Below are 20,752 nucleotides of genomic sequence, written 5' to 3' on the forward strand. Positions count from 1 at the left end.
GGTTGACAGGTTGAAGAACCCCCTACACTTACACATATCTTCGAGTTGACATGAAATTATGTAACTACCACAGCATCCGATTGATAACCACAAAATCATCTGCTCAAACCCACTGGTTGCTTCTTGGGAGAAAGATGAGGCTATCTGATCCGGTAAAGATAAAGAGCCTCAGGAATCCTAGGGAGGGGGCTCTAAGTGCGGACTGGCTCATTGGCAGTGGGCTTGGCTTTTGTTTGATAAGGGAGACCCCAGGTTTTGAACTTTGGCCAATATACCACATGTACAGCTACTGTCCGTTTGTGCATGAAGGCTCACACGTTCCTGTGATGCAGAACACATTCTACATTGCTCCAGGACTAAGACAGCCTAAGAAGAAAGGCTTGGAGATATATTTCTTCAAGTCAGCTGATGAAAATTCTATGAATCACAGCGGCCCGGTCCTGGGGTGCATGGGCCCTATAACTATGGTGCACTCAGGACATCATTAGGGAGACCTTGTGTCGCTGCAGGGTCTCTGGTGGGCTGCTAATCACAAGGTCAGCATTTTAAACCACCAGTCACTCTTCAGAAGGAAGATGACGCTGCCTGCTTGGCAGTCTCTGGAACTCTCCCTGAGGTCACTAGGAATTATAATCAATTCAATGGCAGGGGTTTGGGTCTTGTGGGGAGGGGGAGTTAGTGGCATCATCAGGCCTCCTCTAACGTCATACAGGGGGAGGGACGGGAATCAGAATCAACATCAGCCCCAGGTTGATTTCTAAGAGGTGGAGGCCAGACATACCATCCCTCTCCCACCTTTTTTACCTATTCCTATACAACCCTCCCATGGCACTCTACATTCCAGTTAGGTTTGCTCATTTGTTGCAATGACCACACACAACTTAGAGACCCTATTCACAGTTAGGGGTTATTAGGCAAGTCAGGAAGCTTGCTGGGGAAGTAGGGTGTCTCCAGGTACTCATTGGTGAAGTGACAGAGAGAGCTGTAGCACTTGCCCATAGTAGGGCCAAGGGCCAAGGACTGAGGGACCAAAAGTGAGGTCTGCCTTTGGGTTCAACCAAGAAGCTGTCCTAACCAGTCACCGTGCATGCATGTGCACCTTGGACAATGAATAAAGAAAACGGAATCAGAATCATTGCCTTTGTATTACGGTGTTGGTGAGGAATCTTGACTCTCACCTGGGTTTCCAGAAGCGTGAGCAAATCTGTCTTGGAATAAGTCCAGGCAGATATTCTAATATACTAATATACTGGCATATACTAAGACACTGATCTACTGTGTTAGTCTGGGTACATCTGAGAAACAAATCCACAGAAACTCATATGTATAAGAGAGTTTTATATAAAGGTTAAGTGCACATCAAGAAAACATTCCAGCCCAGTGCTACCCAAGCCCACAAGTCCAACATTAACCCTTATGTCTGACACCAATCCACAAAGTCCTCCTCTATCTCACAAAACACACACAATGATGCCAACTGCAGGAGGAAAGCCGAGTCAGTGAATGTGTAAGTATCTCAGTGCTGGCAGGGGCCTCCACATGGCTGCTCCAGCATCCAGGGCTGCATTGGGGTAGGTCCATGTGGCTTCTCCTCAGGGATGTCTTGCAGGAAGTGAGCCTTGCTAGCTAAAACAGGGATATGGCTAAGGCAGCCGCACCCTGGTCCGATCATCACAAAGCAAGAGACCCGAGAACTAGAAAGGCAAGGCTCACGGAGCCATTTATCTCTCCGCCCTTCAATTAACCCCACATGTGTTTATCGGCCAGGTTGGCACAATAAACTTTAACTATTTCATTTACTAACACTAAAGAAGTGAGGCGAGTGAGACTTGTCTCTCATACTTCGGCACAAGATCAGGAAGGACCCATCCCTGAAGAAGGGCACTGTGCTTGGTAGAGTAGAGGGTCAGCAAAAGAGTGGAAGAACCTCAAAGACAAGGATTGCTGCGGAGGCTGCAACGACGGCCTCACACTTAGCAAGGACTGTAGAGACGGCGCAGGACCAGGCAGCGTTTCTTGCTGTTGCACACGGGGTCGCTATGAGTCAGCACGTATTTGATGGCACCTGACAACGTCCACCTCCATGAGGATTTCATGCACCTCGGTGGCATAAACAGCAGGTTACCTAATCCCCTTGGTGGGCTATTTGCTCCTTACTTGGTCTATAGCACCTGACTTGCATAATCCCATCCAATCATTTTGTGGGAGTTACAAGACCAGGAACAGCTTGTTGGTGGTGTTAGGTGATGTCCATTCTGTCTGACTCATAGTCACCCCGCTGTCCCACAACCCGCCCCCTCCACCCCGTGAACACGTTGTACACTATTGTTCAACAGCAACAACCTGAAAGGAAAACAGAAACTTTATTACATGTTAACAGAAAGAACACAATCGTGGGAGCACATTTTAATAAAAAGAACACAGATCATGCCCCTGCTCTGCTCAAAATCATCCATCTGCAGAAACAGACAGCAGATGCCTGGTTCCTGGGGATAGGGATGCAAGCAGGAATGACTACAATGGGCAGAAAGGCTCTCCTTGGGGCAACAGAATGTTCTAAGTCTGAGTGGTGGTGACAATTTCACAGCTCTGTACATTTACTTAAAAAGAAGGAGAAAGTCAACGGATGGTCTGCAAATCACAAGGAGAAGTAAAAAGAGTCTTGCTACTAGGGTCCCAGCTGGTCCATGCAGGGGTACACCCCAAACAAACATGCTAAAGTGTGTCTCTGCCATCAGCGTATGGCTGCAGACAACTTCTCTCAATAATACTGAAGTGGGGGATTCGAAAGAGAAAATCTTGATAACTTTTCTTGAAGGCACAGGATGACCTCTGGGATTCACTAGGAAGAAGTTTTAAGAAACATTGCAAAACTCGCTGGTGAGACAAAAAAGGCCACGGAAGTTGCATCGTCCATCTTACCACTGAACCTGCTCCTCCTTCAAGAGTAGCAAGAACTATCTTATGAGGATTCTGGTGGGAAACCTGACCTCATCCACCCCACCGTCCTGACCTTACCCCCTTTAGATTTCTTTTGTTTCCAAAGAACATTGCAAAGAAACGTGAGCTGAGTCTTTCAGGGATGTCAAAACTGCTGTCTGGATGGTGTGCCTCAAAGGATTCTTCGGGGAAAGGCCAGCGAGATGGAAGCACTGCCTTTAGCACGTGAAAGCGGGACCCTGAATAAGGAAGACCGAAAAGTCAGTGCACTTGCATTATGGCGTTTGTGAAGAATTTTGAAAGTACCATGGCTTGCCAAGAGAATAAACATATCCACCCTGGAAGAAATATAGCCAGAATGTTCCTTAGAGGCAAAAAGATGAGACTTCATCTCACATTCTTTGGATATGTTGTCAGGAGAGACCAGTCCCTGGAAAAGGACGTCATGCTTGGTAAAGCAGAGGGCCATGGAAGAAGAGGAAGACTCTGGATGAGATAGAGTGACACAGTGGCTGCAAAAAAGGCTTAAATACAACAAAAATGGTGAGGATGGGTCAGGCTCTGGCAGTGTTTTGATCTGCTGTGTAGAGGATCAGTAAGAGTTGGATGCAACTCAAGGGCCCCTAACAACGATGACATCGGGCCTTCCCATCACTCTTTAGGCCTGGCATTGAACTCATTTTCAGCCCCAAAATAGACAGATCTACACAGGGAACAATAGTACTAGAGGGGTACACACTGCTCACAATAATCAAGCATTTGAGATCAAAAGGGAAGCCTTTGCCGAAGTGTAAAGTTGAGAAGAGTTATGAAAGAAGGAGGCATGGAGACTGGAATTGCTGGGAGAAAACGGGATAAATGGTGTTAAACGGTAGGGAATGCTATCAGTAACAGAAAATGTTTGAGGTAGTTAGTTTATTGTGCCAACCTGGCCGATAAACACATGTGGGGCTAATTGAAGGGTGGAGGGATAAATGACTCAATGAGCCTTGCCTTTCTAGTTCTCGGGTCTCTTGCTTTGTGATGGTTGGACCAGGGTGCAGCTACCTTAGCCAGTTCCCTGCTTCAGCTGGCAAGGCTCATTTCCTGCAAGACATCACCGAGGAGAAGCTGCATGGAACTACTCCGATGCAGCCCTGGATGCTGGAGCAGCCATGTGGAGACCTTTGCCAGTGCTGAGGTGCTTACACGTTCACTGATTCAGTTTTCCTCCTGCAGTCAGCATCACTGCGTCTGTTTTGTGAGATGGAGGAGGACTTTGTGGATTGGTGTTGGACATATGGGCTAATGGGTTAATGTTGGACTTGTGTGCTTGGGCAGCAATGGGTAGGGATGTATTCTTGATGTGCACTTACCCTTTATATAAAACTCTCACTAACACATATGAGTTTCTGTGGATTTGTTTCTCTAAAGTACCCAGACTAACACAATGCTTATGAATTGTGGAATGAAAAACTGACTTTCTCTGTAAACCTTCACACAATTCATAGCAAAAAGTTAAAGCAACAGCAAAATATAAAGGATAACTACCAATCAAATGCTATACTGCTGTGATAGGAAATGCTCATCACTAATAAGGGGTGTGCTTGGATATTCTTGGGAAGGAGGAAGAGGATGAGGCGAATAAAAAAAAGAGTAAAGACCTAGCTGGAGGATATATTGAGAAATAATAGTTTCAAGTTTTAATATTTTTGCCTAATAAATGTTTCTATGATTTTTATAGCAATAATTCTTGACTTGCCTTAGGTACCTAAATAAAGCTGGGTGGAGTAGGGAGAGGAAAAAGATCCAAAGAATTTTCTGTGCTCTTCTCTCTGCTTCACTTCCTGTTCACTGTTCCAGCCACACTGAATTTGCTATTCTCTGAAGTCTGACTTGTAACGACTATGGTAAACAGGCTCTTGAAGAGCCAACACAAAAGATCCCAAGTTGTAATGTTTGCCAATGCCTGTGGTGTAAATGATTCCCAGTACAACTAACATAAAGCTACCATGGTTTTGGTAACCAGCTATCAAAATCCCTGTCTATCCATAATCATCTCCCACGTGCTGCTACAACGTGGCTAATGCACAGCATGGCACCATAAGAAAGATGCTGGAAAGCTCACATGGGTTGGCACAGGGTCAAAAAGATGGACTTGAACATGTCTGTGATCGTGCAGATGATGCAGGACCAGGAAACATTTAATTCTGTGATATGTAAGATCACCATGGGTCGCAATATATTCAAGGGCATCTCAATCTCAATCTAGTATCATCTATCTATCTATCTATCTATCTATCTATCTATCTATCTATCATCTATCATCTATCATCTATTTGTCATCTATCAAGGGTTATATGCTGTTTCACAATGAGGAAACATCCAAAGAAAGGGTAAATAGCTCACTGACGGTAACTCAGCACTTTAGGGACACAGTAGGGATTCAAAGCCCAAGTTTATAGGCTCTGAGTTCGAGACCCGTCTATACCACACCATGCACCCCAAAGTATGCTCTTCTGGTCCTCCATGAAAACTCTAGGCCCCATTGTGCTGGAATAAAACTCTCTTCAGCAAGGGAATTGCTCTTACTCAATAATGCCCATTATTCTCAGGGGAGGGGGGGCAACTCCTGGTGTCTCAGAACCCCAGAACTCAGAACATTGCAACTGTACTAACTGTGACTTCAAGAGTGAAGCACCTCATTAGGCTGGTGGATTTCTTTAGAACGCCAGGCTGCCTGGAGGTTCTGCCCTAAACACCAGGAGAAGCCAGGAGCCAGCACCAGAAGCCTGTTCTGTGTGCCAACATTTCTCTGAAGTGCACGGAGCTTCTCCAGGGAGGCTGAGAGAAACCAGGCTTCCTCCAGGTAGGAGCTTGACTGGAAAGGAACACTCTGTCTGACCGGGGCCCCTTTCCTCATGGCATTCCCCGTGCCAAGCGGTTACAAATTTAAGTGTGGACTTTGGCATAGATGGTTACACATTAGGATTGCCTAGGGTTGTTTGCTGGTTGGTTTTAAACAGACTTTCAGGTTCACCTCACCCCAGATAAATTAGATGAAACCTTCTTGGGTTGGAGCTGCTCTGGTGTGTTGTACATTACACATTGAGCTGCTAACCACAAAGTAAGAAGTTCAAACCCACCTACCACTCTACAGGAGAAAGATGAGGCTGTCTACTCCTATAAAGATTTAAAGTCTCAAACACCCAAAGGGGCAGTTCTGTTCTGTCCTGTAGGGGAATCAGTGACAGTGAGTGGGTTGGGCTATGGCATCAAGTACTTTTTAAAATTAAAGCGTTCCCTTTGGATTATAATGTATAGTCATAGTTGAGACCCATGGAGGTTTGTTGTAGGAATTAAATCAGGCAATGAGTTCATTAATTCAACACACATTTATTGAGCTCCAAATCTGAGCCAGGCAGTAGGGGAAAGCATTTACAGATGAAAGTAATAATGGAAATTATGAAGCAACTGGAGGTAGTAAAGGGGTGGGATAAGGGACTGTAAAGACACTCCCCAACACACACACATACTACCCCAGCCGGAGAAACTAATATTTGAGTAAGTGATCCGGATGACCCAAACCCCCCTGAAAACCAGAGAAAGCATGTTGCAGGCAGAGGGCAGGCTCTGCGCAGAGTGTGTTTGGGGAAAGAAGAAGGAGACCAGGTGGCTGATTGAGGAGATGGACACAGAGGGGAGCCAGGGTGAAGCAGTGGGCCAGGGTGAACCAGGGTGAGGGCGGGCTGGCAAGCTGTTGGTCTTTTAGAAAGGGAAGTGATGCAATAGAGTTTACACGTTAAAAAAGAAAGTGGTAATCGCTGTGTGGGGAAAGAATTACGGGAGGCATCAAAGAGTCAAAGCAAGGGCTGGTCAAGGTGATGACCCAGGAGAGGAGAGTTGGTGGAATGGTGAAGGCAGTGGCTCTCAACCTTCCTCGTGCTGCGACTTATTAATACAGTTCCTCATGTTGTGGTAACCCCAGGCATAAAATTATTTTTGTTGCTACTTCATAACTGTCATTTTGCTACTGTTAGGAATCAGGCGACTCATTTGGCCCCCAAAGGGGTTGCGACCCACAGGTTGAGAATCGCTAGATGGAGGTGTACATTTGGGCATCAGCCCAATGGCCACCAGCATCAGTCACGTGCTCCTACATTAGCTATTCTTTCATAAAAACCTTCATGAAAACTCACTGCCATCGAGTTGATTCTGATTCATCGTGACCCCAAGGACAGGGCACAACTGCCCCTGTGGGTTTCCACGATAATAACTTTTTATAGGAATAGAAAGTCTACTTTCTCCCATGGAGTGGCTGATGGTCTCGAACGGTTGACCACTTTGGCACCCGGACTCCTTAGCTGTTCCAAGTGTCCTACTATTATTCATGGCCCTGAGAACTGACAAGGGAGCTGGGCTGGGAAGCCCTGGGCTTGGGACAGAGGGAGCTCAGGGACCACAGAAGAGGTGGGGGCGGGCGGTGCTGAGCCAGAGAGATAGCAATGTGGTGAAATGAAGTCCGTGCCCCAGAGAACAAAGGGTCAGGCATGGTGCCTGACTGCAGGGGGCAGAGGTAGAGTTTGAACCAGATGGGGTGTGAACTTTGAAGTTTGAGTCAGGCAGGGTTGAGCCAGAGCATAAATGGGTGAGAGGGGAAGAGCGAGAAAGGGGAGGGGAAAGGAGAAAGCGAGGAGGTGGGAGGGATCCGGGAGCATCAGAGAGTGAGAGTGAATGAGGGGGGGCAAGGAAGGAGGGGAAGAGAAGGAGGGAGAGGTAGGAGGAGAGGGAGATGGGGGAGCATGGAGAGGGAGACCTATTTAAAATGCAGGGCCCCTGGCAGCATAATTGGTTAGACCCTGTGGTACTGTTCAGATCTACCAGCCACCAGGAGGGGAGCAGTGAAGTATTCTGCTCCAGTTAAGATTTGCATCCTTAGAACCCCTACGGGGCAGGTCTGTGCTGCCCTTGGGGGCCACTGGGAGTCAGGATTGACTCAGTGGCAGTGGGTTCTTTAAAGTGCCCCCAAACCCCTCTTATCCTGTCATTTCCTAATCTCCCTGATTGGGTTCTTTTTCTCCTCCGCGGCAGCAGACATGCTAGCAGTTGTGTCTATTTAGCTCGTTCACTGTCCGGGTTCCACTGCTGGAATAGAAATTCCATGGATGCAAGAATTAGTATGCCTGTTCGCGGCTGTAGGCTTTGGGACTGGAATGCTATGTCGCACGTTGAAAGCAAGACAAGGCTTTCTACTCCCATACAGAGTTCCAGGCTCGGAAACTCACAAGGGCGGTTCTCCCCTGTTCTGTAGGGTCACTATGAGTTGGCATCTACTCAATGGCAGTGAGTTCGAGAGAGAAGATGTCAACACTATGTGTTGTGTGAGTGAGGAATCCTGACAGGTTCAGTGAGGACAGAGGGAAAGGTTGAGTTCACTGAAAGGTTGACTGAGCAGAGCTGACCACATCAGACCTGAGGGCTTAATCTTTACCCAGTAAGACCTGGGGGAGGCCAAAGCATTCACACGTGTTCCAGCTGTCCAGGGGAACAAGAAACCTGTTTCTTCCTTCTCAGAGCCTCCTAGAGAAGAATTCTGGGGAATAGTTCATCAAAGAGAGAGTCAGGAGCACACAGGAGCCCTCCAGAGCCCCTGATGACCCTAGGGCATACAGATCATCAGCTGTCTACCCACCACCTTGGCTGGGCTGGAGCAGCAGCCATTCTCCTTAAAGTCCTGAAGCTGGTCTGAGGTCACAGGCTCAGGATCCTTGTGTTCCTGATAAGTGCTATGTGGCCCCGCAGAGAGGATCTAACAACCTGATCTCTCAGGGTTTCTTCCCAGAGGCTCCTGGATAGGGTACACACTTGGCCCCCTCCTGACAGGCATGGGGTTCTGGGTACCAAAGAGATTGAGGGGGACTGCCAGTGGTAAGTTGTGAGAAGGTTCTGGATGATTTCCAATGCCTTCTCTTTACATAACTAGGAAGGAGTTGTTTCCAGTGGCTTTCTGTAGCATTAAAATGTGCTCTCTAGCGCTTTGCGGTCTCTCTCTGGGCCTTTCAATGGGTTTCTCTAGCAAGGAAGTGAATCAATAAACAAGTTAGCAAATGCACCAAAATGAATTCTAGAAACCAAAGTTCTATCTAATAGCCACCATGCTGCACCAGAGCCAAGGGTGACCAGGGGCTTGTTCCTAGTTGTTCCCTGGACTTGGTGGATTCATCAGGGGTCCTGGAGGCCGAGAGACCGTAAAGGGCTCTCTGGTTGAGATCCAGACTAATTTATATGCAGCTTTTTAGCAAGCCAGGCTGCCCACCCTGCCATCCTTTTCAACTCAGCGTTGTCGATTTCCTTTGACAGTGTGGTCCTCAACCCACACACCACCTGATGGAATCAAGACACAAGAATCTATTCACATCTGTGAAGAAAATTTCTTCAGAAAGAAGCAGGGTGCAGGCAAGGGAGTAAGCTCCCTGCCGGGGGTGAGGGTGGGGGTGGGGGGCATTTAAGCAGAAGCTGGAGAAGCATTATTTGGGGAGGCGGGAGTGGTCCTGAGAGGCTGTGATGGGGAATTGGCCCATCATCTCTGCGATGCAGATGTTCTCCTGAGAACTCTGCAGTGGGACCACAGTTCTGCAAAGGTCTCCCCCAGTGGTTGGGGGAGCAGCCGTCTTGAGTGACTTGATTCTCTCTTGAGTCCCACTTCCTGCTGCTCTGAGTGGTGGCCTCAGGGGGACCTCATCCTTGGGCCCTCTCTTCCTCCGGGCTGCCGCCACCAAGCTGTGGATGCTGCTGGGAAGGTGGCAGGCACTGCTCCATGTACACACACACACACACACACACACACACACACACTGGCGGGAGGGAGTGATCACGTGGTGGCCCTGCACCTGTGCTGATAAGGGTGCCTGTTCCTCCACTTGCCCCCACAGGACAGACATGGAGCTGCTCTGGATGCCCTTGCTGCTGGTGGCTTCTTGTGTCTCTATTGTGCAGGGCTCACCGGGGATGAGTGCCAAGGAGGCCGCCATGGACATCCCCAAACCCCTGCACATCGTGGAGGATCACAACCTGCTGGTGCTGACGTCTGCGGGCCTGACTCAGATGTTGAACCAGACCCGCTTCCTCATGGTGCTTTTCCGTGAGTGTTTCCCCATCCTGTCCCCACGCCACCCCCTGCCCTGCCTCTCGGTCAATGCATGGGGGAGGTGGTGAGGCCAATCTCCTTGCTGCTGGGTGGGTGGGGGGGAGGGACAGAGGAGCTATGTTGCTAAAATATAAGAACACATACTATTTTGAAAGTCAGATGTTTATCATTGCACCTCCAATTTCCAGATGAGAATACCAAAGCCCAGGCAGATTGAGCAATTTGAAAACTACGCTGCCTCTGTAGTCTGGAATTTTTATGGGACTCCTCTGTCCCATGGAGATTACAAAGATTCTTACCATTCTGACCCTCAGATCTGAAAACGGGGCATCGAAAGAACCGCCATACCAGAGTATCATGACAATGAGAGGAGATAAGATGCTAAGTTCTTGGAACCTAAGTAGAGAGCAATGAATAATGGCAGTGAATTCTCCAGGAGAGGATTTTGGTCATCCCCTTTACCATCTGGAATTTTCACCCCCACTTTACTCTTCAGATGATTGTCCTTTGAATCAGCAGGCATTTGGGGGGCAGATGTCGCTGCTACGTGAGTTGCTGGCATGAGCTGGCACAGCTGTTCCTTAAACCCACTGCTGACCAGTTGATTCTGATATGTAGTGAACCTATAGGACAAAGTAGAACTGCTCTATAGGGATTTCAAGACTACAAACCTTTATGGGCACCTATGGCCTTATCTTTCTCCTGTGGCTTTGAACTGCTAACCTTTTGGTTAGCAATCCAGCACTTAAAACATTGTGGCACCAAGAAGATCCCATTGATGGACAGTTGACTCTAACTCAGTCACACTAGAGGACAGAGTAGAACTTCCCCCAGTATACTTTGAGAAACACTGATGGAGAACATCCCAACCCACAATGCATTGGCCAGATCTTTGTCATATGACACACAGTACCTATCTGCAGGGGAGGCTGGGATATGCTGTCTAACTGTGTATACAAAGAGGAAAAATAAATTTGGAGAATCCACTGATATGTCAGTCTTATTGAACCCACTTTTTGCTACAGGAGATTTGAAATGTCCCTTTGATCAAAAACAATCTAAAGCTGGTTTGGCTGAAAGCAGCCCTTCAAGGCTGCCAGCTAGTGTGAAAGGATTTATCTTTGGGACAGGAAAGCTAAGAGTAGTGTACTCCAAGGGATTGATGCTATTGACTTTGTTTGAGTTAGGCAAATTGTCCAAGAGGGGCACTGCTGGCTCATTGGTGGGATTCTTGCATTGACGAACATTTAAATATGCGCTTGCAGTCCCCGCAAATAGACCAAGAGACAGTTGTTCAAAGAGAAAAAGGGGAAGTCCACTCCAGAAGACCCCACTGCTGTCACATTGATCCGTTAAACAGATTCGAACAGCTCCCGAGCGTTGCAGATGCTGCAAGTCTTTACAGGGGAAGATAGTCTCAATGGCCTCTTCTTTCTCCCTTGGGCTGGTGGGTTCAAACCACTGCTCAAATTTCCTTGAGGTCATTGGCACAGTGCTTAATCCACCATGCTATCAGGGTTCCAAGGGGATACAGTGTGGTTTAAATTGGGGAAGGTGGGCATCACGGCTGTATCCTTTCACCATACTTTTCATTCTATATGTTGCTGATAGGTGCCATTGAGTTGGCTCTGACTCATATTGGCCTTCCATGCAAAATCGTGAAACAATGCCCAGTCCTCTGTCATCCTTGCTGTCATTCTTATGTTGGAGCCCATTATTGTAGGCACAGCATCAATCCATTTATTTGACAGTCTTCCCCTTTTTTGGCTGACCAAGCATGGTAGACTTTTCTAGAGAAGGATAACATGTCCAAAGAACACAATACACCATGGCCTGGGTCAGGCACACTACTTCAAAGTGATGTTCAACACTTTCAAGAGACCTCGTGCAGCCGATGTGTGCAGTGCATCAAGATTAGGGTGATGGCTAAGGTGAAGGTGCAATATGTTTGCTAAGTAAATCAAATCAGAAGCTGGACTAAATGGATGACTCAGAACGTGTTTTCCAGATTGGAGGAAGGCTCACGAACAACCTCCGATGTGAAGATGACAACCTTGCTTGAGGAAAACAAAGAGGGCTTGAAACACTGACGATGATGATCAAAGACTACGGTCTTCAGTGTGGGTTACACCTCAATGTCAAGAAAACAAGAGTCCGCACAACTGGACCGATAGACAAAACCATGACAAATGGAGAAATGATTGAAGTTGTCAAGGGTTTCACTTTTCCCTTTCACCCAGAGTCAGCACCCATGGAAGCAGCAATCAAGAATTGAAACAATATATTGCACCAGGCATATCTGCTACACAAGACCTCCTTAAAGTGTTCAAAGGCAAGGAGTTCACATGGAGGATTATGGTATTTTCAATCACTTGATATGTTTGTGGAAATGGACCATGATTAAGACCGGAGAAGACGCCCTCAGGAAAGGGACACAAGATAAGGGTGCTATAGCAACATATGGCAAAGAAATTAGAGGGTGCCCAGTTATCAGAGAAAATAGCATCTGGTTCGTAAAGAGTTGCCTTCAAACAAGCAGTTAGCTAACTGAGATGTGAACTAAGTTCACATGGAAGAAGCACACCATCATCAGTCACCAAAGGTTTGTAAATCATGTAATCCAAAGGATTCATATCAGAGCTTAAATTGAGAGAATCGGGTTTGTAGAAGGCTATGGATGACAGGGGGGAGCCCAAGATTCATCTGTGGGAACTACAGCAGCAATCAGCCTCCAGTGACTCCCTCTATGCACAGTGAGGGACGGGAGCTAGGTGGGTCTTCAAACAGAGTTCATTGGACAGATGAGAACAGGAGCTCAAAGCCATAACTCTGACTTGAAGAGTTAAAATGTTGTCGGTTGATTCCCCCTCTGGTGCATGCCGAACCTGATTTGGTTTGCAACATTTTCTGTAGTTTTGTTTTTGTTTGTTCATATTAGGGTGTATCTGATAGGAGCTCTGTCATTGGCGCTTACCCTCTTAAAGTTGTGTTCTATAGTTTTCTGTGTTTTGTTATATGAAACCCAGGATCGGTGAACCTATAGGGAAGATTATTTTTGGGGGGTGAGGTGGAGTGTAAAGTGGTGAAGGAGGGGGGGTGGTAAAAGGGAGACGATGTCAAGGAGTCCAGGAAGAAAAAGAAGGTTTGGACACTGATTGTGGTAGTAATTGTACAATTCTGCTTGACATGGTTGAACTATGGAATGATATGGTATATGTATTAACTCCCAATTAGTAATGAATTTTTTAAAAAGACTGGAGAAGAATGGATGCATTTGAATTATTATGTTAGTGAAGACATTGAAGTTACCATGAACTTCCAGAAGAAGAAACCTGGAGGAGTACAGCCAGAATATTCCTCCGATGTGAGGATGCTGAGGTTTCATTTCACATTGTTCGGACATGTTATCAGGAAAGAACAGTCCCACGGAAAGGCTATCGTGCTTGGTAAAGGAGGTTAATGAAAAAGAGGCAGTCTCTCAATCAGATGGATTGCCAGAGTGGCGGCAACAATGGGCTCAAACGGAATAACAATTGTGAGGATGGCCCAGAACTAGAGATTCCTTCGCTCTGTTCTACATAGCGTCACTCTGAGTCAAGACCAACTCAAGAGCAGCTAACATCTTTTAGTAAGTAATTTGGGCTCCCTTTCCTTTCTGTCCATGCTAACCATCAAAGAATATGTCTTTTAGTGTGAAAACAGTTCCTTGACTTTTTATAATAGTGGTCTCAATGTTTTGGAAATGATGCTGGCAACACATGTATAAATATGCTTGATACAATTGATGTGTGGAATGTTATAAGAGCTGTAAGATCTCCCAAGAAAACGATTTTTAAAAATAGATACAAATATCTCATATGGTATTTGTCCTTTTTTGATTGACTAATTTCACTCGGCATAATGTCCTTCAGGTTCATCCATGTTCTGCATTGTTTTGTAGATGAATTGTTATTCCTTAATGTTCAATAATATTCCCTTGTGTGTCTGTTCCACATTATGTTTATCCATTCTTTTGTTGATGGGCATTTAGGTTGTTTGCATCTTCTTGCTATTGTTAATAGTGTTGTGATGAACATGGATATATATGCATGTGTGCTTCTGTCGCAGCTCTTGTTTCACTAGGATATATACCCAGTAGTGGCATTGTTTGATGATAGGGTAATTCTATTTCCAAATTTTTAAGGAGGTGTCATACTATTTTCAAAAGTGGTTGAACCATTCTACAGTTTCAGCAGCAGTGGGTGAGGGTTCTAGTCTCTCCACACCCGCACCAGCATTTGTTTTCCAGTGTTTTTTGTTTGTTTGAACTTTGTGATTAGTGTTGGGATAATACTTCATTATTGTTTTGATTTGAATCTCACGAATGGCTATTGATCACAAGCATTTCTTCATGTACCTGTTAACTGTCTGAATGTTTTATTCGGTGACATGTTTATTCATGTCCTCTGTCCCTTTTTCCATGTGTTAGTTTGTCTTTTTGTTGTTGAGGTTTTGAATTTTTCTATACATTTTTGGATATTCCCTTGTCCAACATGCTGTTGTCCAACATAGTCTGTTGCCAGCCTATGGGTTTTCTTTTTATTTTGGGGAGAAATCTTTTGTCTAATTTGTTGGAAGGTCCTAGTCATCTAGTGTGTGTTCTGCTGTTTTCAGCTATGTTAGATAGTATGTTTACACAATGCATCCATGCATTAGGGTCCCCGGATGTGCCTCTGGTTTTTATTGATGTAAATGTAAAATCTTTAAAACGTTTATAGGTTTACATTTCAGTCTTTGATCCATCTTGTGTTAATTTTGTATACAATGGGAGATAGGGAACCTATTTCATTTTTCTGCCAGAACTATTTCTTAGAGTCTATCTCTTCCTCCATTGAATGAGTTTTGGCCTTTGTCAAAGATCAGGGGGCCCTCCCAAAGCAGATACCTACACTTTATCCTGGATCACGGGCTATAATACATGTTTTCAATTGCCAGGGGAGCAATGAGTTGTTTTTTAGGCCAGATAGAGTTGGTTGGGTTATTTATGGGGACCCAGATGGAACAGATTCCCGCAGGTCCCTGTAACTTCATACTTGCTGCTTCTTCTGTCTGTAGTGTTCTTCCTCCGCTTCTCCAGTTGGATTGTGATGTTGATAAGCTCAAGGAGTCACCTGATCAGAAGACTCTCCTCTTTAGACAGAAGGGAGGAACCAGGGATCCTCCCTCTGGCTCTTGAAGTCCCCGTCTCCTCTCTGTGATAGTTCTTGCCACACTGAATTGAAACGCTTCTCAAAATTGTGAATTTAGGGGGAGGGCCCAATGTTGAATGCATGAATATACCAATGAGATAAATGGGCCTTCCTTTGGACCATTATGTTCTCCATGGATGAGGCAGGAGGAAAGGTTTTCTTCAGTGGGGAGAAGCTCTCTCTATCAAGAGCTCTCTTTAGGGCCATGTAGAGCTCATCTTGAAAGCAGAGTCGGCAGGAGTCTGGCGTGGGAGCAGGTAAGATGGTCATGGGATGATGAAATGGTGATCCTGATGATGGTAGCCGTGAAGATGTTGGTAGGAGTGGGGATAGGGCTAGTGACTGGGGCTGCAACAATGGGCTCAAACATGAGAACAACTGTGAGGCTGGTGCAGGACCAGCCAGGGTTGCATTCTGTTGTACACAGGGTCACTATGGGTCAGAGCCAACTTGATGGCACCTAACAACAACAATAGCGATGATGACGGTGATGACAGTGACCATGACTGTGGCTACAATGGTGGCAATTAGGATAGTAGATAGTGATGATAAATGATAACCCTTTTTATGCACCTGTATTCTGGGCCCAGCACTTAGTATCTCCGTCTCACAGATGAGGCAAATAAGTCTCAGAACAGTTAGGTAATTTTCTCAAAGTCACATAGTAAGTGATGATTTAAGTTGGGTCTAACACCCAAACTCGTGCTAAATCCATCTTTCTCAATAAACTCAATTCACCATCATTGAGTTAATTATGACTCATAATGACCCTAAAAGACAGAGTAGGATCTGCCCTGTGGGTTTCCAAGACTGTAAGTATTTCTGAGAAAAGAAAGCCTCATCTAGCTCCCAAATGCACTGAACAGTTCTGTACTAATAACTAGAACATTTATTTACTCATGGAGTAAATATTTATTAAACATATAATAAATGCCAGGTAGACCTTAGACACCAAAGACTGTAGTGGTAAAACAGAGCAGATAAAAACCCTTTTTTGTAATTTTTAACTTTTTATTGTGAACTGGGTAAAGGTTTACAGAGCAGGTCATCGGTTTGACATTCAATAATTCATACATATTCTGTTTCATCAAACCCTTCTGCTCTCAGGAAGCTTACATGCTATGGGGGGGGGCATTTGATAGATCACTAAGTGCAATATGCAGTAAGTCATATGACTAAGCTAACTATGGACAGAAACAGAATAGTGTTGGTCTGAGATATTTCATCAAAGGCCTGGAGGTAGTGAGGGGAGTAACCAAGGAGACCACTGGGAAGAACATTTTCAGGCATGGGGAACAGCAAGTGCAGAGACCCTGAGGCTGGGATGGGCCAGTGTGGTGAAAGGTGAGTTGCTGAAGAGAAGAGTAAGGATCAAGGGAAATCAAGAAAGTGAGTCGCAGGTGCATTAAGGTCTTGGGAGTCATTGTAATGGCCAGAGCAGTGTGTTGGCTGGCCATTAAGGAGCTCATGGGATTGATGAACATTCAGAAGTTCAAACTGCTGGGAGCATCTCCGTATTCTAAAAATAGCCCTTTGGAATGGGGCTTCCTCTCAGAACACTTTTAAGTGCTTGATCTGAGTTTGAGCTAACTCACAACTCCTTATCTTCAGCACTATTGACATTCAAAAATAGGGCAATTTTAAAATGTGGATGCTTGTTCTATGCTTTGTAGGACAGTTAGTAGTCTGGGGTCTATACTCACTAGATGGCAGTAACACCCATTTCTCCCATGGTGACAACCAAAATCTTTTCAGAGTCTGCCACTAGTCTAAAGGAAGGCTGACTCCAGCTCTCTGAGCTGGAAGCTGCTGTGTCAGTCCCTAGGCTCACACCTGCCCTCGTCTATCAGCTCCACCCCTGACTCACATTGGCTACTCAAAGAAAAGTGCCCAGGGTTATCTACTAAAGACTCAGGAAAACATTGATTTGGGTCCATTAGCCATTAACACATCTACAGACCAGGCAAATGGTCAGAGGATCAGTTCCTATTCCAACATGACCCTGGGTTCCATTTGTTTATTCTGAAACCCACATGAGAACCATATATGAAACCTAGGCCTGGGGCTGGATGACTTGGTGCTGGCTACCTCTGTCCTCCTTTCCCTGGGAGCCAGAAGCTGTGCTGAGGGTTAAGTATCACCTTAGGAACCCCCTTGCCAAAGAGAGCCAGGTTAGAGCCTAGACCAAGGATTCTTTACCAATGGAAAACAATCCCATTGAGTCGTTTTTCCTCAGAGCAACCCAATAGGGCTGAATGGAACTGCCCATAGGATTTCCAAGCTGAAATCTTTCTCCCCATGGAGCCTTGGTGGCGTCATGACTATGGTTGGGCTATTAACTGCAAGGTGGGCAGTTCGAAACCAAGGCTTTCTACGCCTGTAAAGAGTTGCAGTCTCAGAGACCCACGGGGAAGTTCTACCCTGGCCTATGGGGTCACCATGCGTTGGCATCAACTGGCTGGCAGTGAGTTAGAGTGACCGGTGGCTTCTAACCTCTGAACTTTTGACTAGCATCTGAGTGCTTTACCGCTGCAACACCAGAGCATATTGGAGAGCTACGATGTGCCGTTTTGTCATGAGATCCAGAGAATTCCTCCTTCGAAATCTCTTTAGACTCTGACCACATCTCTCCCTCCCCCATGGCCTCCGCCCTGGTCTAAGCTGAACCCATCTCTCAGCAGGCCCTTCCTTACGATCACCTCTAATTTGATACCCTGCTTCCCTTCCTCACTTTTGGTATAATTTCCAGCTACCATTTTATTACAAAAATAAGTCTGATGGTATCTGAGCTCTGTCCCACACCCTCCAGTGACTTTCTATAGCACTCAGGGGGGAGGCCAAGGTCTGTTCAGCGACTTGAAGGTCTGCGTCATCTCACCCCACTCTGGGTCATTCTCCTCAAACAGGTCAGACCCAATAGGACCTCCGGGCCTTTGCTCTTTTTCTTCTGCCTATGATGCCCTCTCCTCCCAGGTTATCACATCTCCTTTAGTGTTTATCACAACGTCTCTTCTCAGAAAGGCCTTCTCCTGACTTAAACCTGCAACCCCTCTGACACTCACAGTCCCCGATCCTGCTTCTCTTTCATCCACAGCTCATACCATCTAATGTCACCCACCATTCGCTTTTATTTACCACCATCTCCAGTGAGGGCAGGGATTTTTACTGCGTGTTCATTGTTGTATCCCCAGGAAGGGGCTCCGGTGATGCGAATTCACCCAGAGGGTGGCAGTCCAGATCCATCTATGGGCTCTGTGGAAGAGAGGCCTGAAAGTTACTCAGCAGAGATTACACCCACGAAAACCATGTGGCAGTGCCATTGTGTCCCCCAGGGTCCCTGTGAGCTGGATCCACTCAACCACACCTAACAGCAATAACACATCCCTAGTACCAAGAACATGGATCCCTGATGGTGTAGAGGTTTAGCTTTGGGCTGTGATACTGAAGGGTCAACAGTTCAAAGCCATCAGCAGCTCCTTGGGAGAAAGACGGGGATTTCTACTCCCATAAACAGTCTTGGTAATGAACCCATATGGAGGTAGTTATGAGTGAACATTGACTCCATGGTAGCGAGAGAGTTGAGCACCTATAACAGCTTCTGGTTGTTAGAAGCTGAAAAATAGTTTTGAATGAATGAAAGAGTCCTCGTTGCTGTTCCTGGTAGGTGCCATTGGGCAGCTCCATCTGCCTTGTTCTCAGATCTTAGCATTCCAATAGTCACAACCCTCTTTTCTGGGTACCTCTTCAAACACTCAGAGTCACCAGAAAGCCAAACGCGTTGCCATCAAGTTGATTCCAACTCCTGTCAACTCTATAGGACAGGCCTGTCCCTGTGGCTTTCCACGATGATAAATATTTAGGGGAGCAGAAAGCCTTGTTTGTCTACCACAGAATGACTAGTGAGTTTGAACTGTTGACTTTGGGCTATCGGACCAATGTGCAGCCCATGGTGACACCAGAACTCCATGGGCCATGTGTAGATCCTCAGAGGGCTGTGCTATCTGGACCTCTTGTTCTGCACCTCTGTCCCTTTAGGAACCTAGATTTGGAAATGATGTTTGCAAAGGGTTTGTGCTTCTCTAACTAACCTAATGGTTGGCAGTTCAAGCCCACCCAGCAACATCTTGGAAGAATGACCTGGCAGTCTGTCTTTCTAAAGATTACAGCAAAACCCAAAAATCCTTATGGAGAGGTTTTACTCAGTAATACACAGCAGGGCCGTCATGAGTTGGAAGTGACCTGAGGGCAACAAGTGTGGGTTTCTGTTGTATTTTAGTCACTCAGTAACCCGGAGGTAGGCCTAGCAGAATCCACAAGGAAGCCACGGAGGGACCCCAGGCTAGCAATCAGCAATAGGCCATTCATGCTGGAGATGACAGATGGGTAGGGAAAAGGGGGAGGGTACCACAAGCTATGATGGTAACAAAGTGGTCATTAGAGAGGCATCGACCTACAGAGGAGGCACAAGGCCGAGTTCCCGTCCATTGATTGGGAGTTTAATGAAAGTGATCATTCACGGTTGGCAATACTACAGGGGCCGTGGGGACTGATGAGACACTCCTCAGTTAGACTTGGAACTTGCCCTTGGCTAGGGAGGTAGTTTTTGTTGCTCTACATGAAAGGGGCTGACAAAGATCAAGTGTGCTGCGTTGAAAGGGAATCAGTGACCCCCCTGCCCTGCCTTGGCCCGCGTGCCACACACGCCGGGCTCATGGAAAGACCCACAGGCTCACAATGTTATCAGGAGGGAGAAAGGCAAACTCCAATGGCTTTTAGAGCCCAGTTCTCCCACTGCGAGGGCCACAAGCCAGCTCCGTGAGGCCGTTTCCAGGAAAAGGCTCCCCCAAGCCCAGCCACTGAAGGGGCCAAGAAATGTCACTCCTCACTTCCCCAAACAGGAAAGCAGACAGGTTCAGAAGTGTCACCCCCCGACCCCCCACCCCTACCGTTCCCCCTCTCTCCCCACACCCAGTTGGCTACTCTGGTTTCCGGCCTGCAGTCTTCCATGAGAAGGACCGCAGCCATCCGGAACAGCCACATGGAAACGGAAACAAAACCGGTTGATGTGGAGTCAATTCTAGTGTGTGGCACACATGGTGAAGCATTTGGCTACTGACTAAAAAGCCAGTGGTTCAAACCCACCTAGAGGTGCCTTGGAAACAAGGCCTGGCAACCTGCTTCCAAAAGGTTGCAGCCATTGGAAGCACATAGGGCCCAGCTCTACTCTGCAACGCATGGGCTGCCATGATAGGACCGTGGGAAGAGCTCACTCCGGCCTGCCATTCAGAACCGTCCACTAGAGGGTGATCATGCTCCGTCTCTAGACTATGGTTTTTATTTTTATTACAGGCAGTCCCTGGGCTACGAACATCCAACCAATAGGATCCAACCCCTGTAAAGTCTATTATAAGAAAAATTCAAGATACACACAATGTTTTTTAAAATAACAAATGGACGC

At 46.5% G+C, this 20,752-nt stretch overlaps 1 protein-coding gene across 3 annotated transcripts in view; it reads left to right on the plus strand.

Moving 5' to 3' along the window:
• Window positions 1–5,700: 5,700 nt before the first annotated feature.
• PDILT (protein disulfide isomerase like, testis expressed) overlaps window positions 5,701–20,752 on the plus strand; it is a 50,898-nt gene continuing 35,846 nt past the window's right edge. The window contains exons 1-2 of one of the 3 annotated variants that reach the window (XM_045285954.1): window positions 5,701–5,788; window positions 9,852–10,060. In XM_045285954.1, the coding sequence (XP_045141889.1) occupies window positions 9,859–10,060 (202 nt within the window). In that variant the 5' untranslated portion in view covers window positions 5,701–5,788; window positions 9,852–9,858. Of the gene's footprint in view, window positions 5,789–8,641; window positions 8,848–9,364; window positions 9,384–9,851; window positions 10,061–20,752 lie in introns of those variants that run through there. The other 2 variants (XM_004706082.2, XM_045285955.1) reach the window with 2 other exon arrangements.

The sequence above is a fragment of the Echinops telfairi genome, unplaced genomic scaffold, assembly GCF_000313985.2.
Source record: "Echinops telfairi isolate 266 unplaced genomic scaffold, ASM31398v2 ScPeMD7_5;HRSCAF=22, whole genome shotgun sequence".
In the NCBI taxonomy this organism is placed as follows: domain Eukaryota; kingdom Metazoa; phylum Chordata; class Mammalia; order Afrosoricida; family Tenrecidae; genus Echinops; species Echinops telfairi.